Source organism: Pelophylax lessonae (assembly GCF_965119305.1).
Source record: "Pelophylax lessonae genome assembly, chromosome: 5".
Classification (NCBI taxonomy): domain Eukaryota; kingdom Metazoa; phylum Chordata; class Amphibia; order Anura; family Ranidae; genus Pelophylax; species Pelophylax lessonae.
The window spans coordinates 278,652,126-278,678,855 of NC_138772.1; the positions used below are offsets into that span (position 1 = coordinate 278,652,126).

At 43.7% G+C, this 26,730-nt stretch overlaps 1 protein-coding gene across 1 annotated transcript in view; it reads right to left on the reverse strand.

The window, feature by feature from the left end:
- CTNNAL1 (catenin alpha like 1) overlaps positions 1–26,730 on the reverse strand; it is a 474,086-nt gene that overhangs the window by 264,232 nt on the left and 183,124 nt on the right. The window contains exons 3-4 of the mRNA XM_082259226.1: positions 11,598–11,785; positions 5,527–5,646 (exon numbers count right to left, since the gene is read on the reverse strand). Coding sequence (XP_082115352.1) covers positions 5,527–5,646; positions 11,598–11,785 — 308 coding nt within the window. The remainder of the gene's footprint in view (positions 1–5,526; positions 5,647–11,597; positions 11,786–26,730) is intronic.

The window sequence follows — 26,730 nt, forward strand, 5'->3', positions numbered from 1 at the left end:
GCATCTAGGTCCTTACTCCTAACTAGACAGAAAAAAACTGATTTGCTGTAGCAGGAAGTGAGAGGATATACCCTCTGGGACTGCCCCTAGGGTGTGGCCAGAACGTTTTCTTTCCTGTCTAGTCCTACTCCTGTAGAGGGCAGCATAACCCGAGTTGTTATTAATCAACGAGGACTACGTCTGTCAATGAGCGACAGAGAAAGTTAATTTTAGTAGTAATTCAATTCAAAAGTGAAACTCATATTATCCATTACACAGGTTGTGATATATTTCAAGCATGGCTTTCTTTTATTTTGATCATTATGACTTACAGCTAGTCAAAACCCAAAATTCTGTATCTCAGAAAATTTGATTTCATAGGACCAATAAAAAAAGGATTTTTAATACAGAAATGTTGGCTTACTGAAAAGTATGTCCATGTACAGTATGGTATGCTCTCAATACTAGGTTGGGGCTCCTTTTGCATGAATTACTGCATCAATGTGACTTGGCATTGCGGCGATCAGCCTGTGGCACTGCTGAGGTTTTATGGAAGCCCAGGTTGCTTTAATAGCGGCCTACAGGTCATCAGAATTGTTAGATCTGGTGTCTATCTGCCTCTTGACAATACCCCATAGATTCTCTATGCGGTTTATGTCAGGCGAGTTTGCTGGTCAATCAAGTACAGTGATACCATTATCATTAAACCAGGTATTGGTACTTTTGGAAGTGTGGGCAGGTGCCAAGTCCTGCTGGAAAATGAATTTAGCATCCCCATAAGGCTGGTCAGCAGAGGGAAGCATGACGTGCTCTAAAACTTCCTTGTAGAGGACTGCGCTGACTTTGGACTTGATTTCGGGAGCCATGCCATCTGCTGGTATTTGTCCACTGTGTTTTATCATCACTGTGGAAACTTCACGCTGGACCTCATGCAACTTGAATTCTGTGCCTCTCCACTCTTCCTCCAGACTCTGGGACCTTGATTTTCAAATAAAATGCAAAAAATGTATTTTCATCCAAAAAGAGGACTTTGGACCACTGAGCAACAGCCCAGCAGTCCACTCCTTGTGAATCCCCCCAAATTCTTGAATGGCCTTTTGCTTCCAATCCTCTCAAGGCAAACCTCCCTGTTGCTTGTGCACCCATTTCTATCACACTTTTTCCTTCCACTCAACCTTCCATTATAATGCTTGGATACGGCACTCTGAACAGCTAGCTTCTTTAGCAATGACCTTTTTTTTTTTGACAGGTACTCTTGTGGAGGGATCTGGGGGGTCTAAAAGACCCCAAACCCCTCTGCACTTAAAAGCATTCAAAACGCCAAGTTTGGCTGTTTTGAATGCTGTTATTTTTTTGAATTTGGCAACGAGTACCCGGGTGAGCCACCGAAGGCAGCGGGGGGGAGGGGGGACGCTCCTTGTAATGACAGATGAGAAGCTTCTCAGCCGCATCAGTTGTCATTACAAGACAGCCGACCGTCGGCTATGGACGCCGGTACCAGAGTGATGCCTCTAGCTGCAGGCATCACTCCTGGAACAAGCATACCCCGAAATATCGGCAATATTGGTAACCTCAGGGGCCGAATCCGATAAATCGGGGAAGGTGCATATCGGCCTCCGATATATTGGCTTGGCCGACAATCGATTAATCCCAAACAAAAAAAACAAAAACAAATGAGTTCAGAAATTAAGGTATGTGTAATAAAATAGAATGGCACAGGGAAACAGTATTGAACACGCTAACTGAAATTTATTTAATACTTCGTACAAAATCCTTTGGTTGGTAATCACAGCTTCAAGACTCCTTCGGTATAGGGAAACTAGCTGCATGCACTCTCAGGTGTGATTTTGGCCCAATAAATCTTCTATGGCATCTTCTATGAAATCTGACCTTTAGTCCGGTGATGGGCTAGGCCATTCTAGCACCTTTTTTAATTTAGAGTTTCCTTGGCTTTGTGTTTGGGATCACTGTCTTGCTGAAATGTCCACCCTCGTTTTATCTTCATCATCCAGGTAGATGGCAGCAGATTTTTATCAAGAATGTTTTACCAAATTTTTCTATTCATCGTTCCTTTAATGACAAGCTTGCCAATACCGTATGCTGAAAACCAGCCCCACACCATGATCTTCCCACCCCCAAACTTCACTGTTGGTATGGTAAAAAGTCTTTGAGGGATGCAGCACTTTTGAATATTGCTAAGATATTGGGGCATGATCACAGAACCATCAAATATTTTGTTGCAAATAGTCAACAAATGTGGAGGAAAAAAAAAAAAAAAGACACCGAAACTGCCAAAGATTTGAAAGGAATCAAACGTGAAGCTACAAGGAACCCATTATCCTCCAGTGCGGTCATATTCCAGAACTGCAATCTATCTGAACTTCCCAGAAGTACAAGTTGTTCAGTGCCTAGAGACATGGCCAAGGTAAGGAAACCTGACCACCACTAAACACGACACATAAGTTGAAGCGGTTTGCTGTGGGGGCACTCGATAGGAAGGAGGGGCAAGGAACAGGAATGAGGGACCCAAGGAGAGATGGAACCGGGCTGCTCTGTGCAAAATCAAGTGCAAAGAGGAAGGAAGTATAGGTTTAAAAAAAACAAAACAAAAAAAAAAAACTAGACTTTACAATCACTTTAAAGATAAAAGAATAAATGACATGACCCCCTTTCTCACCTGACCTTAACCCGTTTGAGAAATTGTGGGTCCTTCGTAAACGGAAGATTTACGGTGAAGGAAAACAGTAAAGCTCTATGAACTCTGTCTGGAAGGCTGTTGTTGCTTCTGCACAAAGTTGATCATCAGCAGTTCAAAAACTAAAAGAATTAATGAATGGAAGTCTTATGACTGTTATTGAAAAAGGGCAGCTTTATCGGTCACTGATTTTTTTTTTTAAATGATGTGTTAATTTTGAGTTGTTTATTATTCTCACTTTAACGGATTAAAATAAAATTGAGATGGGAAAACTTTATTTATTTAGTTGCATAATAATTGTGCACACAGATATTCTTCTAAGAAAGCCAAAACCTCACTTTTTAGGCTCGGTTCCCTTGGTGCGATGTGGGAACCCTGCGAATCCACTGTGGCTTTCCGCATCGCACCCGACTAGCAGGCTGTTCACACGCCCATATGCCAACTGCTGGGAGTGTCAATACAAAGGTAATGACACCCCCAGATCGGTTTGCATATTGTAGTGTGAACTGTCAATTTGGACAGGAATCGGATCGCATGGGTGTAAACAAATATGCAAACCAATTCTGTTGCGGAACAAAAAAAGGGTCCTGCACAAGTTTGCCCAAATGCGATGCAAATTCAGCCATGCAATCTGTATGGCTGAATTTGCATTGCACTGACATAGCAAGTGATTTGCACAGCAGTGCGGTGCGAATCACATGCGATGAATGGCATCACTACAGTGAACCAGCCCTTATTGTCTTAAATATTCAGGTCTGAGGTTTATTAACATTTTGGATTTAAAGAGCACTATAGTTGTTCAATAATGAAATGTATTCTCAAAAATACAACTTGCCTAATAATTGTGGACACAGTGTATATTCTCCCAGTATTTCCACATTCTTGTCTAAATGTTGTGCAGCAAAACTTTAAACGGGTTTCAACATACTTTTTCTTCAGCAACGGAGTCTTGCGTGGTGAGTGTGCATACAGGCCATGGCGGCTGAGTGCATTACTTATTGTTTTCTTTGAAACAATTGTACCTGCTTATTCCAGGTCTTTGTGAAGCTTTCCACAAGTGGTCCTTGGCTCTTGGACAACTCCTTTGAGAATTATTTTCACTCCTCTGTCAGAAATTATGTTCTTTCCGCTTCTGGATTATGGCCCCAACAGTGCTCCCTGAACATTCAGAGGTTAAGGCGCAGGTCTTGAGAGCTCTTTGCTTTTACCCATCATGAGTTGTTTCTTGTGTGACACCTTGGTGATGAGATACCATTTCATAGGCCAACAGATGAGACTGAACCAGCTATAATTTGCACTAACAAGGGGCAGGGTTGCTTTCTAATTACTAATAGATTGCAGCTGGTGTCTTGGCTTTCCATGTCTTTTTGCACTTCCCTTTCTTCATGTTCTCAATACTTTTTCCCTGTGTCATTTCATTTTATTACACATAACCGAATTTCTGAACTTTTTTGTTTTGGTTTCTTTGTATGGATTGCATAGCTTGTAACAGACATGTGGTTAAAATGTCATGTCAATAGCACCTTTGGCGGTACATTTACCTAGAAAAATGTGTTTAACACTTATTTTACCCGCTGTGTATTAAATTAACCACTTGACGACCAGTCAGGGTTGACTGTACTGCGGCAAAGTGGTTCATTATCGTCCAGCGACGTAGACCTACGTCGCTGGACTCCTCCTCGTGGGCGGCGCGCACGCGCCGCCGGAGGCTCGCACGCGCCGCCGGAGGCTCGCTCCTGCTGTATTCAGTCACAGCGGGAGTCGGGCCAGGGGAGGAGCGGTGGTGATCACCGCCGCTCTTCCCCGATCGTCAGGGAATCGAGTGTGGAGCCCTGCCCGCTTGTGTAAACAAAGCGGGCGGATCTCCTAAGTGACAGACAGGGTCAGATTGCAGGGTTCAGCATAGCTGAACCTGCGATCTGTCCCTGTGTCACTCAGTCACCTCCCCCCACACACGTTAGTAAGCACCAGGCATACATTAACCCCTTGACCACCAATAAAAATTAACCCCTTCCCTGCCAGTGTCATTTTTACAGTAACAGTGCATATGTATAGCACTGGTTACTGTAGTAATGTCACTGGTACCCCAAAAGTATCCAAAATGTCAGTCAAGGGTCCGATCTGTCCGCCGCAATGTCGCAGTCCCGCAAAAAAAAAAAAAAACGCAGATCGCCGCCATTACTCGTTTAAAAAAAAACACCAAAAATGACAGAAATCTTTCCCTTGGTTAGTAAACGCAATAACTTTTGCGCAAACCAATCAAAATACGCTTATTGCGATTTTTTTTACCTAAAATATGTAGCAGAAAACAAATTGGCCTAAAATGATAAACAATTTTGATTTTTACATTTTTTTGGGGGGGAATTTCATATAAAAAAATGTGAAAAATATTGTTATTTTTTCAAAATTGTCGCTGTTTTTTTGTTTATAGCACAAAAAGTAAAAATTGCACAGGTGATCAAATACCACCAAAAGAAAGCTCTGTTTGTGGGAAACAAAGGACATAAATTTAGTTTGGGTACGGCGTTGCATAACCGCGCAATTGTCAGTTAAAGTCGCACAGTGCCGAATCGCAAAAAGTGGCCTGGACGTAAGACAGCAAAATCCTTCGGTGTTAAAGTGGTTAAGCAATACAATATGTATGGTACTGCTTTTAAAACTGCTGCAAATAAAGAAAAACTCATATTTTTCTCATGCCACCAGCCCCAAGAAAGGAATGTGCAAAGATAAAGTATTTTAACAGATGACAACATCAGAAAGAAAGAAAAAACATTTCCTCCCACTCAGATTAAGACTTAGATGTATTTCTTTAATCAGCATGTGCCACGGTCAGTGTCAGGTATAACACGTACATTTTGTCTGTCTCCAGTGAGATGGGCGAATTCCACCATTTCGTTACCAAACTGGCTGAATATCTGAACAAACTCTTGAAAGCTGCTCACTTTTTCAAGAAGCTCCATAGTTGCCAGGACCTGAAAGAAAACATTTGTTTTTATTGAACCAGGCATTAACATCAATTAAGGGGCATAAGAATGAGACGATGCATGCCTATGTATATTTTGGAGTAGATTTACTAACCTTGATCCTGTATGCATTTGCAGTTGCATAAGCAAAGTTTGGTTAGATCGGATTCATTCCATGTTTGCAACTTTAGCTAGCAACATTATCCACATTTAAAATAAGGCAAATGTGCTACCAGTAAATAGCCTACATACAGTATTTTTTTTTTTCTAGTAAATATGAGGCCAGCAAATCTTTATGTGGCACTGTCCATAGTGCTGATCTTGTGTACGCAGATCAGCACTAGCAGTTATGGGTTGGGGCAGTTGCAGTTTGTGTAATTTACTATTGGTTATTTAGTGGGTGGGTGCACTGGACACCTTTGCTGCCATCGTGCTATTTGCTGGGTGTCCAGTGCACCTCATGCATTTAGGAAAGGGGTGGGTATCCTCCAGACAAACCTACACTAAATCCATCAATTACTATATATGTGTTTCCACTGTGGAGGCTCTCAAAATTTAGTGTTAGGACTGCAGATAATACTGGGGTGCCTCATAGGCCCGAAACAACTCAGATTATGAAAATAGTGTTCAACAATTTTCATAATCAATTAGTTGGTCAGCCGATTAGTTGGCCTGCATACAGAATGCATTTATTTACATATCAGGAAATACAGGGAAGCGCACATACAGCTCAGTACAGCGTCCATACATGTCAGAAGGCACAGTGCAGCACACATACAGCTCAGTACACCATCCATACATACATGTCAGTATGTGCCTGAGAATTTGTGAATGTTAATGTGTGAGGATCAATGCCTCATGGGACATGTAGTCCTGGGCACGAAGTGAGAGGTTCTAAAGGCAGAAGTTGTTTTACCTTGCTATATGGAAACTCTATACTATACTTTGCAGCTTGCTATTGGGGCACTCTGAAAGCAGGAGGAGCCAGAAGCGTCAGCAGGGGACCACAGAAGAGGAGAATCAGGGCTGCTCTGAGCAAACCATCACACAGAATAGGCAAGTATACCACGTTTGTTTAAAAAAAAAAAATCACTTTAAAAAGACTCTGTGCAGGGAAGATCAGCATCTGAACCCAAAGAAGGTGGAAGCCGATAGACTGGAGGTAATATAAGGCATTAAAATATCCCTTTAAATTAAACTTTTACCAGTAGTGTGCATTATAATTAAAATGATCATATCCATGAAAAAAATAAATAAGTCTCAGCTTTTAGTACTACTTCAAAATGAAAGATTTATATCTCCCTTCCTCCCTTCATTTAACCACTTGCCGACCGGTCACGTTGACCCTACTGCGGCAAAGTGGTTTGTTATCGTCCAGCTGGACTCCTCCCCTTGTGGGCGGCGCACGCGTGCCGCCGGAGGCTCGCTTCCGCTGTATTCAGTCACAGCGGGAGTCGGGCCAGGGAAGGAGCGGCGGTGATCACCGCCGCTCTTCCCCGATCGTCGGGGATCAAGTGTGGAGATCCGCCCGCTTGTGTAAACAAAGCAGGCGGATCTCCTAAGTGACAGGCAGGGACAGATTGCAGGATTCAGCATAGCTGAACCTGCGATCTGTGCCTGTGTCACACAGTCCCCTCCCCCCACACACGTTAGTAAGCACCAGGCATACATTAAGCCCTTGATCACCAATAAAAGTTAAAAAAATAAAAATAAATCGCAGATCGCCATTACTAGTTAAAAAAAAAAAACAATAAAAATGACAAAATTTCCCGTAGTTAGTAGCTGCGATAACTTTTGCGCAAACCAAACAAAATACGCTTGTTGCAATTTTTTTTACCAAAAATATGTAGCAGAAAAATTGGCCTAAAATGTTAAAAAAATTTGATTTTTACATTTTTTTGGGGGGGAATTTAAAAAAAAAAAAAAGTGAAAAATATTGTTATTTTTTCAAAATTGTCGCTCTTTTTTTGTTTATAGCGCAAAAAGTAAAAATCGCACAGGTGATCAAATATCACCAAAAGAAAGCTCTATTTGTGGGGGGGGGGGGAAAAGGACATAAATTTAATCTGGGTACAGCATCGCACGACCGCGCAATTGTCCGTTAAAGTAACGCAGTGCCGAATCGCAAAAAGTGGCCTAAAAGTGGTCAGGAATGGGGTAAAATCTTCCGGTCTTAAAGCGGTTAAAAATATGCTCATTGAGAATTTTTTTGTCAAAAGACATGTAGCTAAATAAATTTTGGCCTAAATATATGGACAAAAATTGAATATATTGGATATTTTTTAACTGTCAAAGTAGAAAAATAGTTATTTTTTTCAAAATTGTCGCATTTTATTAAGATCGCAAAAAATAAAATAAAAAAATCGCACAGGTGATTAAATACCACCAAAAGAAAGCTCTGTGGGAAAACAATGACGTAAATTTTGTTTGGCTATGGCGTTGCATGACCGCGCAATTGTCAGTTAAAGTCGCACAGTGCCGAATCGCAAAAAGTGGCCTGGACGTAAAGCAGGAAAATCCTCCGGTGGTAAAGTGGTTAAAGAGGAAGTAAACTCTGCTTTGTAATTCTCTTTTTTCGAATATTTGTGTTCAACAAAGTAATTTAATGAATTGCACATTGTAACGTTATTACAAATCAATTCGCAAATACCTTTTTGTTGAATTATAAAATATATCTTCTTCCGGGAATCAGCTGTGCCATCTTTGCTAATGATTTCGGCTTCCCCTGTGATGTCATTTCCGCCCTTACTTGTTTTCTCTGTCTAAATCTCACGCATGCGCGATCGCGTGCTATTCGAGCCTCTTTCTCGATAGCCGCTACTAAGGCAACCGAGCTCCGGCATTCTTAGCTCATATGATTACAATGTGTGTGCGATCCCCTGGTTCACTCCCCCTGTGTGACGTCTCAGTCACAAGGGGAGAACCAGAAAGGTGGAGGAAGTACAGCACTGTATCGCGAGCCTTCATAGCCATGCTGTTTTGCAGAGGAACTGTAAGACCCGGCATGCTGTTAAGGAAACGGCACACATAGCATGCCGTGAATTGAAGGCCCAACTGTGCATGCACCAGTGACGTAGTCAAACTTTTCTGTACAGATTGTAGGAAGATAATACAAAGATGATACAAGTAAGTAAAGTTTCTCTCTAACCTCTTTAACTTCATGTCTGACTCCTAGTTAAAATGCCCAGATATCCTACTTCTGGGTGTATTATTATATATATGATACAATATATACAGTTGTGCTCATCAGTTTACATACCCTGGCAGAATTTATGATTTCTTGGCCATTTTTCCAAGAATATGAATGGTAACACAAAAACTTTTCTTTCACTCATGGTTAGTGTTTGGCTGAAGCCATTAATTATCAATAAACTGTTTATTCTTTTTAAAATCATAATGACAAGAGAAACTGACCCCTGGTCAAAAGTTTACATACCCTGGTGATTTTGGCCTGATAACATGCACACAAATGGGGTTTGAATGGCTGTTAAAGGTAACCATCCTCACCTGTGATCTGTTTTCTTGTAATTAGTGTGTATGAAAGGTCAATGAGTTTCTGGAGTTCCTGACAGACCCTTGCATCTTTCAGCCAGTAGTGCACTGATATTTCTGGATTCTGAGTCATGGGGAAAGCAAAATAATTGTCAAAGGATCTGCAGGAAAAGGTATTTGAACTGTATAAAACAGGAAAGGGATATAAAAAGATAACCAAGGAATTGATAAAGCCAATCAGCAGTGTTCAAACTCTAATCAAGAAGTGGAAAATGAGAGGTTCTGTTGAAACCAAACCACGGTCAGGTAGACCAACTAAAATTTCAGCCACAATTGCCACAAAAAATTGTTTGGGATGCAAAGAAAAACCCATAAATAACTTCAGGTGAAATAGAGGATTCTCTGAAAATGTGGCTGTTTCAAGATGCACAATAAGGAGGCACTTGAAGAAAGATGGGCTGCATGGTCGAGTCGCCAGAAGAAAGCCATTATTACGCAAATGCCACAAAGTATCCTGCTTACAATACGCCAAACCGCACAGAGACAAGCCTCAAGCCTTCTAGCACAAAGTTATTTGGAGTGATGAGACCAAAATTGAGCTTTTTGGCCACAACCATAAATGCTACATTTGAAGAGGAGTCAACAAGGCCTATGATTAACGTTACACCATTCCTACTGTGAAACACGGAGGTGGATCGCTGATGTTTTGGGGATGTGTGAGCTATAAAAAGGCACAGGAAATTGGTCAGAATTGATGGCAAGATGAATGCAGTAGTCATCAAAAAATACTGGAGGAAAATTTGCATTCATCAGCCTGGAAGCTGCGCATGGGGCGTACTTGGACATTCCAACATGACAATGAGCCTAAACACAAGGCCAAGTTGACTTAACTTATTATTGGCTACAGCAGAATAAAGTGAAGGTTCTGGAGTGGCCATCTCAGTCTCCTGACCTCCGTATCATTGACCCACTCTGGGGAGATCTCAAACAAGCAGTTCATGCAGGACAGCTCAAGAATTTACAGGAACTTGAGGCTTTTTGCCAAGAAGAATGGGCAGCTTTACCATCGGAGAAGATAAAGAGCCTCATCCACAAATACCACAAAAGACTTCAAGTTGTCATTGATGTTAAAGGGGGCAATACACTGTATTAAGAACTGAGGTATGTACACTTTTGATCAGGGTAATTTTGGCAGTTTCTGTTGTCATTATAATTTAAAAAGAGTAAACATAGTTAATTGATTTTAAATGGCTTCAGCCAAACACTAACCATGAGTTAAAGAAACGTTTTTGTTCTATCATTCATATTCTCTGAAAAATGGCCAAGAAATCAAATTCTGCCAGGGTACGTAAAATTATGAGCACAAATGTATTACTTTCACTGTTTCACAGTATAAATTACACCCTTAGGCTTCATTCACACCTAAGCATATAGTTTTTTTTGGCGTTTTTTTGCAGGTGTTTGGAGGCAGGCATTGACATCTGACAAGAATGCTTGTAATCTGCCAAAAAAGCTCATGTACTTTGAGCTTCAGGTGACAAAACGCTTATAAGTGAACAGCGGCCACTGAAATGAATGGGATTTTGCTTGTTTTACGTTTTGAGACTTCAGAGCGCTTTATGAGCTGAAAAATGCTCAGGTGTGAACAGGGCCTTATATTGTAGCACTTATCTGCTCTTTTTGTACTATAAAGGGCAAATTTTAGTTTTTTTTAACCCCATTATGACAGGCGATACAAAAAAAGCATGCTGCTAAACAGCTTAGGCCTGGTTCACACCAATGCATTTTTGGTGCTTTTTGTACTAGGCCATCTTTATATAGAGCAACAATTTTTTTCCGATCCTCAGGGAGTTCTTTGCCCTGAGGTGCCATGTTGAACTTCCAGTGACCAGTATGAGAGAGTGAGAGCGATAACACCAAATTTAACACACCTGCTCCCCATTCAAACCTGAGACCTTGTAACATTAATGAGTCACATGACACCGGGGAGGGAAAATGGCCCAATTTGGACATTTTCACTTAGGGGTGTACTCACTTTTGTTGCCAGAGGTTTAGACTTTAATGGCTGTGTGTTGAGTTATTTTGATGGGACAACAAATTTACACTGTTATACAAGCTGTACACTCACTACTTTACATTGTAGCAAAGTATAATTTCTTCAGTGTTGTCACATGAAAAGATATAACATACTTACAAAAATGTGAGGGGTGTACTCCCTTTGTGAGATACTCTATGTCAAAAGGCTATATGATATATTACAAGATAGTAATAAAATGGCAAGAGATTACACAGACCAGACTACGAAAAAGCTACAAAATGATTTTGAAATATTAGCTGCTCAAGCTATGGCATACGCTAGCAATAATTGTTTATCCAACAAAAATATAATCTGATGTCACTGATAAAGCTGCAGAAACACATCTTTCTGTTGCAAATGGATTGAAGCCATTAATGATAAACTTAAGTACCTTGTTTCTGGAAGTGATAATTTGTTTAATAACAATTCTGTCTGCCAACACCAGCACCTTCGTAACTGAAGAAAGGAGAAGTCTAGCAGCTTTTACCACTCCGGTTTTATCCGTGAATATGGTAATTCGACCATCTGGATCAGGACGTTCACCAATGCTCATATCGGTCAGCTGGGCTATAGTTTCACCTTTAAAGCAAATGCAGGTTATGTTACTATGCAAGTTTTAACCAAATATACAGATTACAAAAGTGCGTAGCTGTAAAGCCTTTACCCATTATGTTTGATTTAAAAATGCTTTCTGTGAATGAACTTCCAAATGCCATTTGGAGAAGATTGGATTTTAGTTTCTGTTTGGCTTTATCTCAAAGTAGTAGTTTAGTTTTCCAGAGAAGGAAATGGAGGAGACCTTACCCACAAAAAAGATATTGATAAGATACTCTAAAGACTGGTAACAAAAGTGGTGAAAGGTCTGAGGGATAAAACATATCAGGAGAGACTTCAGGAACTTCTGTACAGTCTGGAAAAAAAGGGAAAAGGGGAGACCTGACTGAAAACCTTATTTATACCCATGATGCAATTAAAGGTTAGGACAGTCAAATTTGCTTGGGACAAATCTAGATCTATACTCAAAAAAAAAAAAAAAAAACACAAAGGTGGTGGACCACTTATATTTTTTCTGCAGTCACTAGGTTTCTAGAAATTTGCTTTGTTGTCAATCAGCATGAGATAACAGGAAGCTGCGCATGGACACATCGGTACACGACTGCGGTTTAGGTGCCCTCATAACAAGAAAAGCTAGGAAAAAGGGTAAAGTCTCTAACAGTCATACATATGTTCAAGAATTTAAAATATCAGGATTAATATGCGGTCGTGTGTTTCGGTCTGTTAAATGTAATATTTAAAAGGTTTAGCTATATCTATTTGGAAAGTTCAAAACATGTTGATCCTACCAAAAATCCAATAGGCTCACATCCCCTATGATATGAAGATGAGGAAAAGGGAATGTGTTCTGTAATTCTAACACTTCCTGCCCTAGGGTGACAACGCTTTTCCTACATTGAAAATGTACAATCGGAGAAAAATGAAAAATAATAGCAGCGACCCCTGAAAGCCTAAAATTTTTTTTTTTTCTTAAATTATGGATAGAATAAGGACAAGTGAGTGTCGTTTTTTCTGCCCAGGAACATTTTCCCACATTTGCTATGCTTGTGACTCCAGGACAGAGAGTTAGGGGAGAATTTGCCATTAAACCAGTAAAGCTGGCCATATGGTTTGAATTTCGGCCAATCCCTATGAATCAGTCAAAATTAGATCCATGGTAGCTCTGCCGACAGCACATGAAAAATTATAAGTGCTGAAAGTATAATTGTCAGCCTTAAAGAAGAGGTTCAGCCAAAAACTGAACAAAAATTAACTCGATATCTACTGGCAGCCACATTCTAAAAAAGGGATTTTTGTAAAATCTTACCGTAAAATCCTTTTCTCTTAGCTCATTGACAGACGTAGTCCTCGGTGATACACCACCTTCGGGTTATGTTGCCTCCACAGGAGCAGGACTAGACAGGAAATTAAAAAGCTCTGGCCACACCCTAGGGGCAGTCCCAGAGGGTATATCCTCTCTCTCTCTGCCTCAGCAAATCAGTTATGTGAAAAAGCAGTCTTTAGAGATTTTAACCCAACCCAACTCAAAAACAGAGGGGCGGGGACTACGTCTGTCAATGAGCTAAGAGAAAAGGATTTTACGGTAAGATTTTACAAAAATCCATTTTTCTCTAGCGCTCATTGACAGACGTAGTCCTGGGTGATACACCACCTTCGGGACGTCCCAGAGCAGTATCACAAATGAGGGGTGGGAAAATGGAAATCAAATCCCAATCTAGAAGGCCCAACCGGTGCCAACTAGAAGTTTACAATGCTCATCCTTAATGATGAGACTCAACAAAAAAGAGAAAAAATTATTTTTTTTTTTTTTTTTTCAAACAGAAAAAAAAAACCCTCGAGGTAGACCACCGGTCTCCTCAAATTGCGGCCTGCAAAACCTTGCGGCCAAATGAGGCATCCGCCGATGCCGTCACATCAATTTTATAGAATTTTGTAAAGGTATGTACCGACGACCAGGTGGCCGCCTTACATACCTGGACCACTGACGCCTGATGGCGAAAGGCCCAGGAAGTACTGAGCGCTCGAGTGGAGTGCGCCCTAACAGGGAACGGAGGACTCTGACCCTTAATAGAATAAGCCTGTACCACCGTTTGTCTAATCCATTTGGCAATGGTCGCGGCAGATGCAGGCAAACCCTTTCTGGGGCCATCCGTGATCACAAAAAGTGAATCCGTCTTACGGAATGATTCCGTAGCTTTCAGGTATACCCTGATTGCCCGAACCACATCTAAGGAATGCAACGCATGTTCCCGATGATGCTTGGGCTGAGGACACAAGGAAGGTAGTACAATATCTTCATTCAGATGAAAATCTGAAACCACCTTAGGAAGAAAAGATGGCTTAGGATGAAGTACTACCTTATCCCTATGAATCACTAGGTATGGGGACTGGCATGATAATGCAGCCAGTTCTGACACCCTGCGAGCAGAAGTAATAGCCACCAAGAAGGCCACCTTCTGGGATAAAGTAAGCAAGGGAATCTCCCTGATGTTTTCAAAGGGAGGTTTCTGTAGAACCGACAAAACCAAATTAAGATCCCAGGGCGGTAAGGGCGCGCGGACTGGAGGAGCCAGGTGCCGCACCCCCTGGATGAAATTCCGCACCAAGGACTTGGTAGCTAAAGGTTTCTGAAAGAAGATTGCTAATGCTGAAACTTGACCCTTGATGGTGCTCAAGGCTAGCTTCTGCTCAACCCCTTGTTGCAAAAAGGCCAATATTCGAGTCACCGAATAGGTACGTGGAGGAAATCCTAAAGATTCGCACCACGCAATATAAGTCTTCCATGTGTGATAATAGACCTTGCTGGAAGTCGCTTTCCTTGCTTTAATAAGGGTAGGAATGACTGAAGTAGACAAACCTCTGTCCTTCAGTACTTGGGTCTCAATGGCCAGGCCATTAAACCCAGCGACTGTAAAGCATGATGGTAAATTGGTCCTTGAGACCACAGACACTCCCTGAGACGAAGTTCCCACGGAACGTCTGCGACTAGCATGTCCAAGTCGGCCAGGCCGGCTTGAGGAGGCCAGCCTAGAATTTCTAGGACCACTGGCGCTGATAGAATCTGAACCAGGCGTCCCTAGAGGTATCTGGCCCCGACCATCCGAGAAAGTCTGGTCGTTTTCTGTTCCCACACATTTATCAGATACCTGATTGTTATCAGGAAGGGTGATCTTTTCTGGTTGAACCTCAGGGACCGAAGTCACCCAACTAGAGGCTACTTGGCCTATCTGGTCAACCAGATCCGATTCCTGTGAGGTATAGGGACTAATCTTAGGAAAAGGTAAAGGAAAAGATCTATTCAGGGAACGGTAACTACCGCTTCCTGTAGTACTTAAATGTTGGAAGGGAAGAATCGCACCGGTAGTAGTGGTTGAAGCTCGATCTAATGTCCTGAATACCGGTGAAAACGTCCCCCCACCCTGAAACCGGGTGGGGGCGCACCTTCAGGCTGTGTACTCCTTTGCTTCGGGTTTGGCTGGGTTGGTCCTCTGCTTGTCCGACCAGCCCTTCTTGAACCCTCCTGGAGGAGTCTTGCCTTTCCCGCTAGTACCAGCCGGGCGCCCTTTATGGGCGGTAAAGAAAGGTCCTCGCTTGTTGCGAGGTCCCTTAGCTTTAGCAGCCTGTGGCAAAAAAGTGCTCTTGCCCCCAGTGGCATCCTTGATGATTTCATCTAGGTTGGCCCCAAATAGACGATTCCCCTGAAAAGGGAGATTTGTCAAGGTCTTTTTGGAACCTAGGTCAGCTGACCAGCATTTTAACCACAGCACACGTCTGAGGATCACCGCTGACATAGATGCATGCCCTAATAAGGGAGTAGTGTCCAAGGCTGCGTCACAGATAAACTGTAGCCCTTGTATAATCTGTTCCATCAAATCAGATGTCTCCTGGGGAATATCTTTTCCCCTAAGGTCTTGGCGTACCATTTTCGCCCATTACGTAAGTGTCTGGGAAACTAGACCAATAACAATTACTGGTCTAAATGCTGACCCTATCAGAGAGAAGATGGTGCGGGACTCTGCTTCCATCTTTCGATCCACCGGATCCTTAAAGGATGAAGTGTCCTCCACTGGGATAACCGTGGCTTTATTCAGCCTGGAAATAGGTGGATCCACCACTGGTGGTACCGTCCATTTCTTAATGATGGATTCCTCAAACGGATAGCGTCTAGCAATACGCTTGGAAATAGTAAAGGTACGTTTAGAATGCTCCCATTCTCCTTTAATCTGATTACCGAAACATTTGGGTACAGGAAAAACCTTCACCGTTTTGATGGGCTTATTAGTACCAAAAGGAATCTCTGTTTCAGTTGCCTCTGCCGGTAAAGCCTCAAGTTTTAAGGTTTCCTGCACTGCCACAACTAGTGCGTCCACCAATGCTTCTTCCTGAATTATAGCAGGAGAAGAAGCGTCCTCCTCACTGTCTGAGGGGGCTTTACCTGGGATAACAGCCTTTGCAGAGGAACCTGCAACTGCAGTGACCATCTCTGAATCAGAGTCAGAGGTGTCAGATAGTATAGGGGTAGGCGGGGGTCGCTTCCTTGACCCCCGTCCCTGACAGGCCGCCTCCACCCGAGCCACCATAGACTCCAAAATTGCTGTAAATGACTCTACACTCTGTGCACCGGCGGGTCCCGTGGCCCCCTCGAGGGAAACAGGTGGGGGAATATGTGTGGCAGGGTCCATGATAATTCCAGTCACTTCCTGGATAATATAATTCAAAAATAAAAAACTTTTTTTTTTTTTTTTTCAGACCCCCAGCGCCACAAAAAGCCCCTTAGTGTTACCTGCTAGGGATCCCTATCGATCGAGAGAGAGAGAGAGATAGACCCCCAGGCTCACCACTTGATGCTCAGAGTTTAACTGCAACAGGTTACAGCGCTGTCTTGACAAACAGGAAGTCTTTTGGCTGGCTGCCCAGGAAGAAAGGAGGCGGCTCCGCCCCTCTGCACGCCTTCCGGCGCCTCCCCTAGCTCCACAAGGTGTTTGGATCACCTCAAACATGGCCGCCCCCATGCTGGAGACACGAGGCTACGCCAAAATGGCGGCTCGTGCGATCCAGCAAAAAAAAAATGGCGGCGGCCTGTACTGAATAGCGGTGTGCTGCAGGGCACACAACACTCTCTCTGCATGGGGATTTGGCGTGGTTGGCGGTACCGGCCCTGGCGGACCGCATGGCCATTCGGGAGGCCTGCTAATAGCTGGAGATCTGATTAGGAAGGCAGTCTACATGTCCGTGGCTTCTGACTGGTAGGTAGCTTATTCTTATCACCGTAAGATTCCCAGAATGCCACAGATTATAATCTTTTTAACATGTATACAATTAGATTGTTAGCTCCCAAACCAAGCCTCCTGGCTTTTTGCACATAAAATCACACTCAAAGTAGGAGGATCTGTGTCATTTATAGGATAGAGAGGGACTCTATCTTACCATACAGAGAGGGGCCCGCGTTCACCACAAGACCCGTCAGGGGAAAAGGGGGAACATACTACTCACCATACCGGAACCAGGCGGGCACCAACTCCTGACAGTACCCCTCTCCACCCGGGGCGGGAGGGCTGTCGACCGATATGGACGCCGTGACTCATGGTCTTTGGCGTTTCAGCGAGACGTTTAACTCGCGGGGTCAGTCCTTTAATGGGACTTTGTCGCGGCCGACCCAGCGCGGAGCTATGGCCTGCACGCGCTCGTAGGCTGAACTGGGGTGACCACCGGATCTCAACATCCAGCCCGTCGCCCAGTTCAGCTTTCTTGCTTGAAGATCTCACAGGAACACTGGAGAAAAAAAGCTGTCTAAAAAATCCTTTAAGAAAAAAATCTTGCCAGGACCTAAGATCCCAGCAAGGTATCTAGGTCCTTACTCCTAACTAGACAGAAAATAACTGATTTGCTGAGGCAGAGAGAGAGAGGATATACCCTCTGGGACTGCCCCTAGGGTGTGGCCAGAGCTTTTTAATTTCCTGTCTAGTCCTGCTCCTGTGGAGGCAACATAACCCGAAGGTGGTGTATCACCGAGGACTACGTCTGTCAATGAGCGCTAGAGAAACTAATATACCCAACCCTGTAAAGCAAAAATCGATATACATACTTTTTGTAAATCAGATCCGGTCTGGTCCCTCGCTGAGCTGTTATCGATGGCTTCTCTGTGTAGGTGTGTGCAGGAGAGGCAGCCGACAACAGAAGCCCCATACTTAGTCTATGGCTGATTGTCACTGCCCAGGCATTTCTCAGCTGTTGTCGGCTGTCTTCTACACAGCATCAGCCACTGGAGACTGGACCAGATAGACTACAGAACAGCAATTTTTGCTTCACAGGGTTAGAAAGATTAGTTTTAGAATGTGGCTGCCAGTAGATTTAGAGTTAGTTTTTGACTCAAACCATGTATGGGCAGGCTGAATGTACCAAAGCTGATCAAGTGATTACCCAAGTTGATCGATTGCTCAACTTGGGTACAATCGGCCTGCTGGATTTTACATGCGATTATTGCTAGCAGCTGTTATAGCCGTAGAATACAATGGTTCAGCAGGAGGGATTTCCCCTGTCAACACTGTGTTGACGAGGGAAATAAAGCAAATTTCTTTCCTGCAACACATGGCTGTCAATAAGACATCTCCTGGAGCGGCATCATCATATAGCCTGGGCTCACAGTATTCCAGGACTCCACGCCTCTCATGCAACATGAGCTCGCTCAGTGGAGGACAAAGGACAGCCCACTGCCTCCCCCAAGAAAGAAGAGGAACAATGAGAATTTTTACAGGACTGGTGAGAAGGTTGGAAAAAGACTTAAAGTAGAGTTCCACCCTATTTTTTCACTTTTCACCGTCAGATTAAAAAAAACCTGAAAAAGAATTGAATAATTATAATTTTTTTTGTTTCACTTACCTTATTTTTAATGAAAATTAACCTACCTTCCTTCCTCTTCCTCCCTATGCGGCCGCAGCCCCCGACGTCACTTCCTCCATTGCATGGACTCCTGGGAGATGAGCGTCATCAATCCCAGGAGTCCCTTGTCACTTCCGCTGCAGGCGCATCATTCCCTGCTAAATTAATTAGAACAGCTTCTGGGCATGCGCAAAACCAGCTGCGGGATGACACGCCTGCCCCTGGAAGTGACGAGCATGACATTCTGGGACTCCAACATCCAGGAAGAGGGACACGAAGAGGAACGCTACGGCTTCAGCTGCCCACACCGCAGATGGCAGTGCTGGACAAGAAATTTTCAAGGTTGGTTTTTCTTCTTACAGGTACACTAAGCAGGGGACAGTTCAGAGGCTATTGTTGCTTAAATGCACTAGCCCTGACTGTCCTAGGGGTATTTTTATCCCAAAAAAAAATTTGGGCCGGAACTGCGCTTTAAGAGCTATTAAAGATATTATATAAAATATAGAATATCAAGAATCTAAATATGGAATAGACCCATGATTTGCCTTTAATCCATTTTATAATTCTATCATACAAGTTCTCAACTGAGGGATTTTGCACAGTTTTCCAAGAACACAATTTTACAATCCTTCATCCACTTGACATCCATGTCAATTTTGATATTTTTCACATACAGTGCTTTTAGAAATAAAAGTGTTGTTTATTTTTTTCAATTAACAAAAATGGAAAGAATTAACAGAAAAGAAATCCAAATCAAATGAATATTTGGTGTGACCCTCATTCACCTTCAAATCAGCATCAATACTTCTAGGTACACTTGCACACAGATTTTGAAGGAACTCTTCATTTAATCCTAGATAGTCTTGATGTTGAGATCAGGGCTCTGTGAGGGCCAAACCATCTCTTCTTGGACTCCTTGTTCTTTACACTGAAGAGAGTTCTTAATTAAATTGGGGTTGTGGTCCTGCTGCAGAATAGGTTTGTAGCGAATCAAATGCCTCTCTGATGGTATGGCATGATGAACAAGTATCTGCCTATATTTCGCAGCATTAGGGACACCATTTGATCCTGACCGAATCTCCCACTCCATTTGGAGAATTGCAGCCCAAAACTTGCAAGGAACCTCCACCATGCTTCACTGTTGCCTGCAGACACTCATTGCACCACTCTCCAGTCTTCGCACACAAACGGCATTTTGCTACACTCAAATTTCAAGTTTTGGCTCATCAGTCCAGAGCACCTGCTGCTATTTTCTCTAGGTTTTTTATAAATAATAGGAGCAGCTTTGTCTTATTTCCATGTCCTATGCACGAAAACATAGGAACTGGGGTGAAGAAAAATGGCAGCAGCTGCTCTGGATGAAATTTTCAATCCATGTATGGACAGGCAGGTTTATACACAAGTTATTATAGTGATTGACTTGTGTACAACCACCCTGACGGGTTGTTTCCAATGATCAGACTGCAAGCCAGGGCCAGCCTTAGGTGTTCAGGGGCCCTGTGTGAGCTAATCTTGTGGCGCCCCCCCCCCCCCCCCACCCCCTGGTCACCTAAACATACACAAAGAGAAAAAACATATTTGTAACAAAGAGAAATGCAGAGGCTGCGGGCATGCTGCAGGGGCTGCAGGCATGGTGTAGGAGATGCGGGGCTGCAGGCATGGTGTAGGAGATGCGGGGCTGCAGGCATGGTGTAGGAGATGCGGGGCTGCAGGCATGGTGTAGGAGATGCGGGGCTGCAGGCATAGTGTAGGAGATGCGGGGCTGCAGGCATGATGCAGGGCTGTGGGCATGGTACATGCAGGGCTGTGGGCATGGTACAGAAGATTCTCCTGGAGAATCTCCTGTACCATGCCCGCAGCACTGCATCTCCTGAGGAGATGCAGGGGCTGTGGAGGGGTCTCACTTACCGTTTGGTGATGCGCCTTGCATTTAAAAATGGCGCCACCTGGCGCCAACATGTCACCAAGCATGTACATACCTTCTCGAGGTGCCGGTGCCGCAGTGTGTTAATCTTCAGCCAGCCCCAGGGCAGGGGGACTTGCTGTGACTCGTCCTTTGAGCTGTGATGGACGTACAGTGCCCCTGTTGCCCATGGCGCCTTGTGCGGCCGCACAGCTTGCATTCCCAAAGGCCGACCCTGGTGCCAGCTACAGCCAGCAACGCTGATCATTGTGTTCTGACAGCCGGGAAGGCTCCCGGCTGTCAGAATGCAATACTACAGTAGGAGGGATTCCCCCCACCCACATCGAATGTGTGGATGGGGGAACCAAGCCATTTTCTTTCATTTAAACTGCTGGATGAATGAAAAAGAAAAAAGCATAATGTATGGGCTGCCTTAGACTGTAAATCAATATTATTAACTCCGCGTACCACTTAAACGTGTCATTGCATACTTAAATCTACACCTCACACCAGCTTGCAGCAGCCTGCAGGAAGTCTTAAAAGTGTCACAAGACACTTCTCTACTACAATAATCTCCTTTGCTGGATAGCCTGCTCTTCACACTATTGTTTCTGTAATAACAAGGAGGTTTAGGATGGTAAATCAGTTGTTACTCTGAGGATACCTGTTCTTATTGGTAAAGTGAAAAGATTTCTCCCTGGGAAGTCTCAGCCTATTAGTTTCCAGCAGAGATGCGTGTATTAGATGTTTCTCCCTCTCATACAAATCACGGCATGAACAAAAAATTATCAAGAAATCCCTACACATCAAGCTACGCAGAATAAATTGTGTGGGTCTGTATTATGCTAAGATATAAGCACAGAATTAGTAATGGGAATACCTTCAAAAGCAATTAAATACCTTAAAGTGACTCTGTCACTATGTGGTCAAACACATACATCATCTTTTCTTACAGACTGTGTTTGGTTTCATTTGGACCACAGTAACCCAGCCACTTTTTGCCAGACAGTGATCTCATGTATACAGACTACATAAAGAAATCAATTAAGCAACTTAAAAAAATGCTCAGTTACTATTGGTTATCCTTGTTCTAAAAGGCTTCAGAAGCATGGTATGGCTCTCCTCCGCACACTAATATATGAAGAAAAGAGCCTGGAAGGGGACAGCCAGGGAAACAAGATGGGGGAAACCTGCGGATAGGTACTGTGCAAATGTAGAGGGGTAAAATACTATTAGGTGAAAAGTTTTAAAGCGGTCCCACGAATAGTTAGGGTTTTTAAGTGCATTTACACAGGTTATTCCACAGGGATTGCCACTCCTGCTCCGTGAACTGCACCCCCAGCTCAGCGTCTCAGTGGGACATATATGGCAATTTGTCTGGGTTATCCATCGCGATACTACAATAGAACAGCGAGATAAGTTCATTTCGTTTAGGAATATTATGACAAATCTACTCAAATGCTGTGTGGGAAATTGATGGATGGAGGGCATAATGAGTACTTAAAAAAAAAAAAAAAAAAGATGAATTTGCAAATGTTAATATTTCTAGGGAGGGGTATCTTTCGGAGTTTTAAATTAGGAAAAAATCAAAAGCTAGCCCCTGAAAATTAGATAAATTGACCATATCATGACCATACACCATTGAAAATCATGAGGGTGCCAAAAGGCTATTTTAAATCTGGGATACAGTATCCCTAAAAAAAAAAAAAAAAAAAAATCCAGAGCGATGTTCTTAGACAGCAAAAAAAGTTTAATTTATATAGGGCCCAAAGCTTAAGGGACTAGGCTGTCAAAGTATTGCGGGTAGAAACATCTTTAGAGGATATAAAGGTAGACCATAAAAGACCAAGTAAATACTAAGGCGCTATAGAGGCCCATTCAAAATTAATCCAAGGAACCTTGGAGTTCCGGATATTCCATTAAGCTATTTTTAACAGCCAACAGTTTTCAATCTGGGCGAAGAAGATAGGGGAAGCCAAGATGAGATAGCTCCCATGTCAATACTCACCTAGTGATGTTCCTCAAAGAAAGTCCTCGCCAAGATAAACTCTATAGTGTTGCAGGTCTTCCAAGCTGACTGATGGAATGATGGCTAGCATAATTTTACCCATTTACATCTATCTACAATATGTACATCTGTGGTGGCGTTCCAAGGACCCAGGAGGAAAAAGTTTGGAGTGAAGGTGCAGATCAGCAGATTCATGCTTGGGGAGGAATATCTCTGGTAGCTCAATGCTCCATCTCAGCTGCATTTACCAAGCTCTTACTAACCAAGCTGGGGCTGCAGAAAGCTGGCAAAGGAAATGGCCAAGGTGTGAGACAATCAAAATGGGGCGAGCAAGTTGCTGGCTGCAGAATAGGGGGAGAGCCTTCGACACTCTCTAAAGCGAGTGATTATTTCAAAGAAAAATAACAAGATTGCAACAACATTAAGTGCTCAAAGCCGATTTGCATTAGACCTGCTAAGCCTGGTATGTGTATTGTGGTGATAGGGTCACTTTAAGATGGAGTAAACTGCTTTTCATTGCAGTTGTAATGACACAAGGGCCAACGTCATGGTTTACAGAGGCCCATAAATCCAGGATGTGTCCAGAATAGCTTCAACTGCACACTATTGTATATATTACCTATGGGTTATTACAGAAATGTATTTATATTCTATTCAATATTAATTTGCATGGTCCCACCTAGACCTGATAGACAAAAGCTTTCAGTTCAATTTAATACTTATTTACACAAACCTGCATAATTCTCTGCAATATGATTTAGTCATTTTCTGAAATGTAGCTAGTACAAATTGAGAAAACTGGATTTTTTACTTACCATAAAATCCTTTGCTCTTAAGTTCATTGACGGACGCAGTCTCTGATGCATATCAGTAGGGTTATAATGCCCCCTACAGCAGTAGGACACTATGGAGAAAAAAAAAGTTCTGGCCACGCCTATGGGCAGTCCCAGGGGGGTATACCCTCTCTTCCTGCATAGGATGCCAGTTTTGTATCAAAGCAGTGTCAGAGAAATAATACCAACCCAACTCAAAATAGAGGGGCGGTTACTGCGTCCGTCAATGAACTTAAGAGAAAAGTATTTTACGGTAAATCAAAAATCCAGTTCTCTATCGTTCATTGATGGACGCAGTCTCTGATGCATATCAGTAGGGACGTCCCAAAGCAGTGCCATAAAATGAGGGGTGTGAACAGCAGAAAAAACAAGTCCCCAAGGCTAAACATAGCCAACCAGGCAACACAGGACTCATCAGAACAAGATGAGGCTCACCTGAAACAAACAGTAAACACCCTCAAGGAAGGCCAAAAAGCCCCCTAAACAGCAGCCTGCAAAAATTTGCTGCCAAAAGAGGCATCTGCAGATGCCAGCACATCCACCTTATAAAATTTGGTAAAGGTGTGAACAGACGACCAGGTAGCCACCTTGCCAACCTGAAGCAGAGATGCCTGATGGCGAAAAGCCCAGGAAGCACTAAGCTCCTGAGTAGAATGCGCCTTAACAGGGAAAGGTTGAACATGACCCCTAATTGAATAAGCCTGAACAACTGTCTGTCTGATCCATTTGGAACTAGTCGCAGCAGACGCAGGCAGCCCTTTCTTTGGACCATCCGTGAGCACAAAGAGCGAATTTGACTTTAGAAAAAAGACTCAGTAGTCGCCACAGGTCCGGAATAGCCACAGGTCTGGAAACCGGCAAAGACGCCCCCCACCCGAGATACAGGTGACGGCGCACCTTCAGGCCCGGGTGGTCTTGTCTGCAGGTCTGGAGAAACAAGACTTGTTTGCCAGACCAGGGTCGCTTGGAACCACCTGAAGGGCTTTGCCTCATGGAACGACCCTGAGGGACGAAAAAACTTCTTGTGTGCTGAAAAGGAGGAACCCTGTCTGCGACGAGAGTCCTTACCCTTGTTAGCCTGTGGAAGAAAGGTACTCTTCCTCCATGTGAGTCCCTTAATGAGGTCATCCAGAGTAGCTCCAAACAGGCGATCTCCTTGAAAAGGCAGATCAGTCAAGGCCTTCTTTGAAGTCTGATCCGTGGACCAGCACTTTAGCCAAAGTATACGCCGGAGGACCACTGTCGAAACAGTCGGCCCAATATGGGAGCAGTGTCCAGCGCGGCATCGCAAACAAATAGCAGCCCCTACACCAGCTGGTCCAACAGCTTCTCAAAAGGTAGGAGGGAGACGTTTTCCCTCCAAGTCACGGCGTAGTAACTTAGCCCATTCAGCCAACGTTTGCGTAAAAAAAAGTGCACATCCCATTGGGAGTACCAATTGCAGGCCACAAACTCTGCCTTTCTATCCTCCGGATCCTTAAAGGACAGGGAATCCTCCACTGGAATCACTGTAGCTTTATTTAGCCTGGAGACCGGCGGGACCAACGTAGGTAGCGTCTAGCAATCCACTTAGGCACCCCAGAGGAACAATTTGGGCAGTCCCATTCTTTTTTGAGCATGGCGTCAAAATACGCGGGAAAGGGAAAAACCTTTGCCACTCTGGATGGCTTGTGAGTGCCAAAAGTAACCTGCGCCTCAGTCGCTTCCTCCATGTTTAGCGTCTCAAGCACAGAAACAACTAGTGCGTCCACCAGTGCCTTATCTTGCGTGGCAGTGGAGGTAGAAAGGTTATCCTCACTATTAGAGGAGACAGGGCGCAAGATAGCAGACCTGGCAGGGAGACCCGCGTCTGCATAGGCTAAATCAGACTCCAAACCTGAGACATCAGATGAGGCAGGGGTAGGCGGAGGATGTTTCTTAGTACCTCGCCCGGGACACAAACGCTTCCAGGATCGCCAAAATTGCAACTGTAGACAGCTGGGGTCCAGGGGGCCCTGTGGCCTCCCCAAGGGGCTCAAGTGGGGTCACAAGATCTATAGGGTCCATGTTGCACCAGGGGAACCCATCAGCAAAGGCTAAAAAGAGTGACACAAAAATTTTTAAAGTCCCATCATGCTACAGAGCCCCCCCCCACCCCCCGAAGGTTAGGCAAGTGCACTGGAGACCCCCAGCAGAGAGAATGAGAGACCCCATACCCACTGTAGCCAGATGCAGCAGGAGGCCCAGAACGTCAGCACAGCACGTGTCAGCAGCAGCTCGATCCAAAAAAGGAAGGATCTGAGAAACAGCCCACGGTATAAGGAGGGGCTCCACCCACAACAAAAATGCCTCCAGGAACTCCCATTCTGATTCCTATAGAGAGAAGCACCGCAAATCGACTGTGCCAGGTGTACCAAGATGGCTGCCGAACTCCTCAGCACGGGGCTACAAGAAAATGGCAGCCCTCATGTAGACCCCCCAGACTCCAAAACTGGATTGATTGGCAGGTGGGCCCTGGAGGAACAGATAGAGGATGCCTTAGTTTATGAAATTGTTACTGACACACTGCTTGATGCACATGAGAAAAAGTGACCAGCCAGAGAAATCACCAGATCTCTGTGGTATTTAGAGAAGGCAGCAATCCAATTTCTGAGTGTTCCCAGCTCCCCTGTATAGCAGTGCTGAGTAAACAGGCCTTGATACGAGTAATCAAATTTCCCAATAGTCACACAATTTTTTATTTATTTATTACAGGTACTTTTATAGCGCCGTCAATTTACGCAGAGTTTCACATACATATTGCACATTCACATCAGTCCCTGCCCTCAAGGACCTTACTGTATACTGGAAAATGCTGGCTAAGAGAGGAAGGTTCTTATCCAAGATTTTTGAATACATGGCCCCGTCTATCTGCCCCTCAGTGCAGCAAAGTCGGCCTGTACCTTTAGCAGAGAAACAGCCCCAAAGCAAATTTTTTCCACCTCCCTGCTTGACTGGAAGGATAGTGTTCTTAGCGTCATAGTCAGCACTTCTCTCCCTCCAAACACGGCAAGTCGAGTTAATGCCAAAGAGCTAAATTTTGGCCTCATCTGACCACAGCACTTTCTCCCAATTCATTTCTGATCGATCTCTGATAAAAATTTATGGAGGGAGCTGAAACTTCGAGTTGCCAAGCGACAGCCAAGAAACCTTAAGGATTTAGAGAAGATCTGTAAAGAAGCGTGGACTAAAATCCCTCCCAAAATGTGTGCAAACCTGGTCACCAACTACAAGAAACATCTTACCTATGTGCTTGCTAACAAGGGTTTCTACATCAAGTACTAAGTCATGTTTTGCTTTTGGATCAAATACTTATTTTACTCACTGA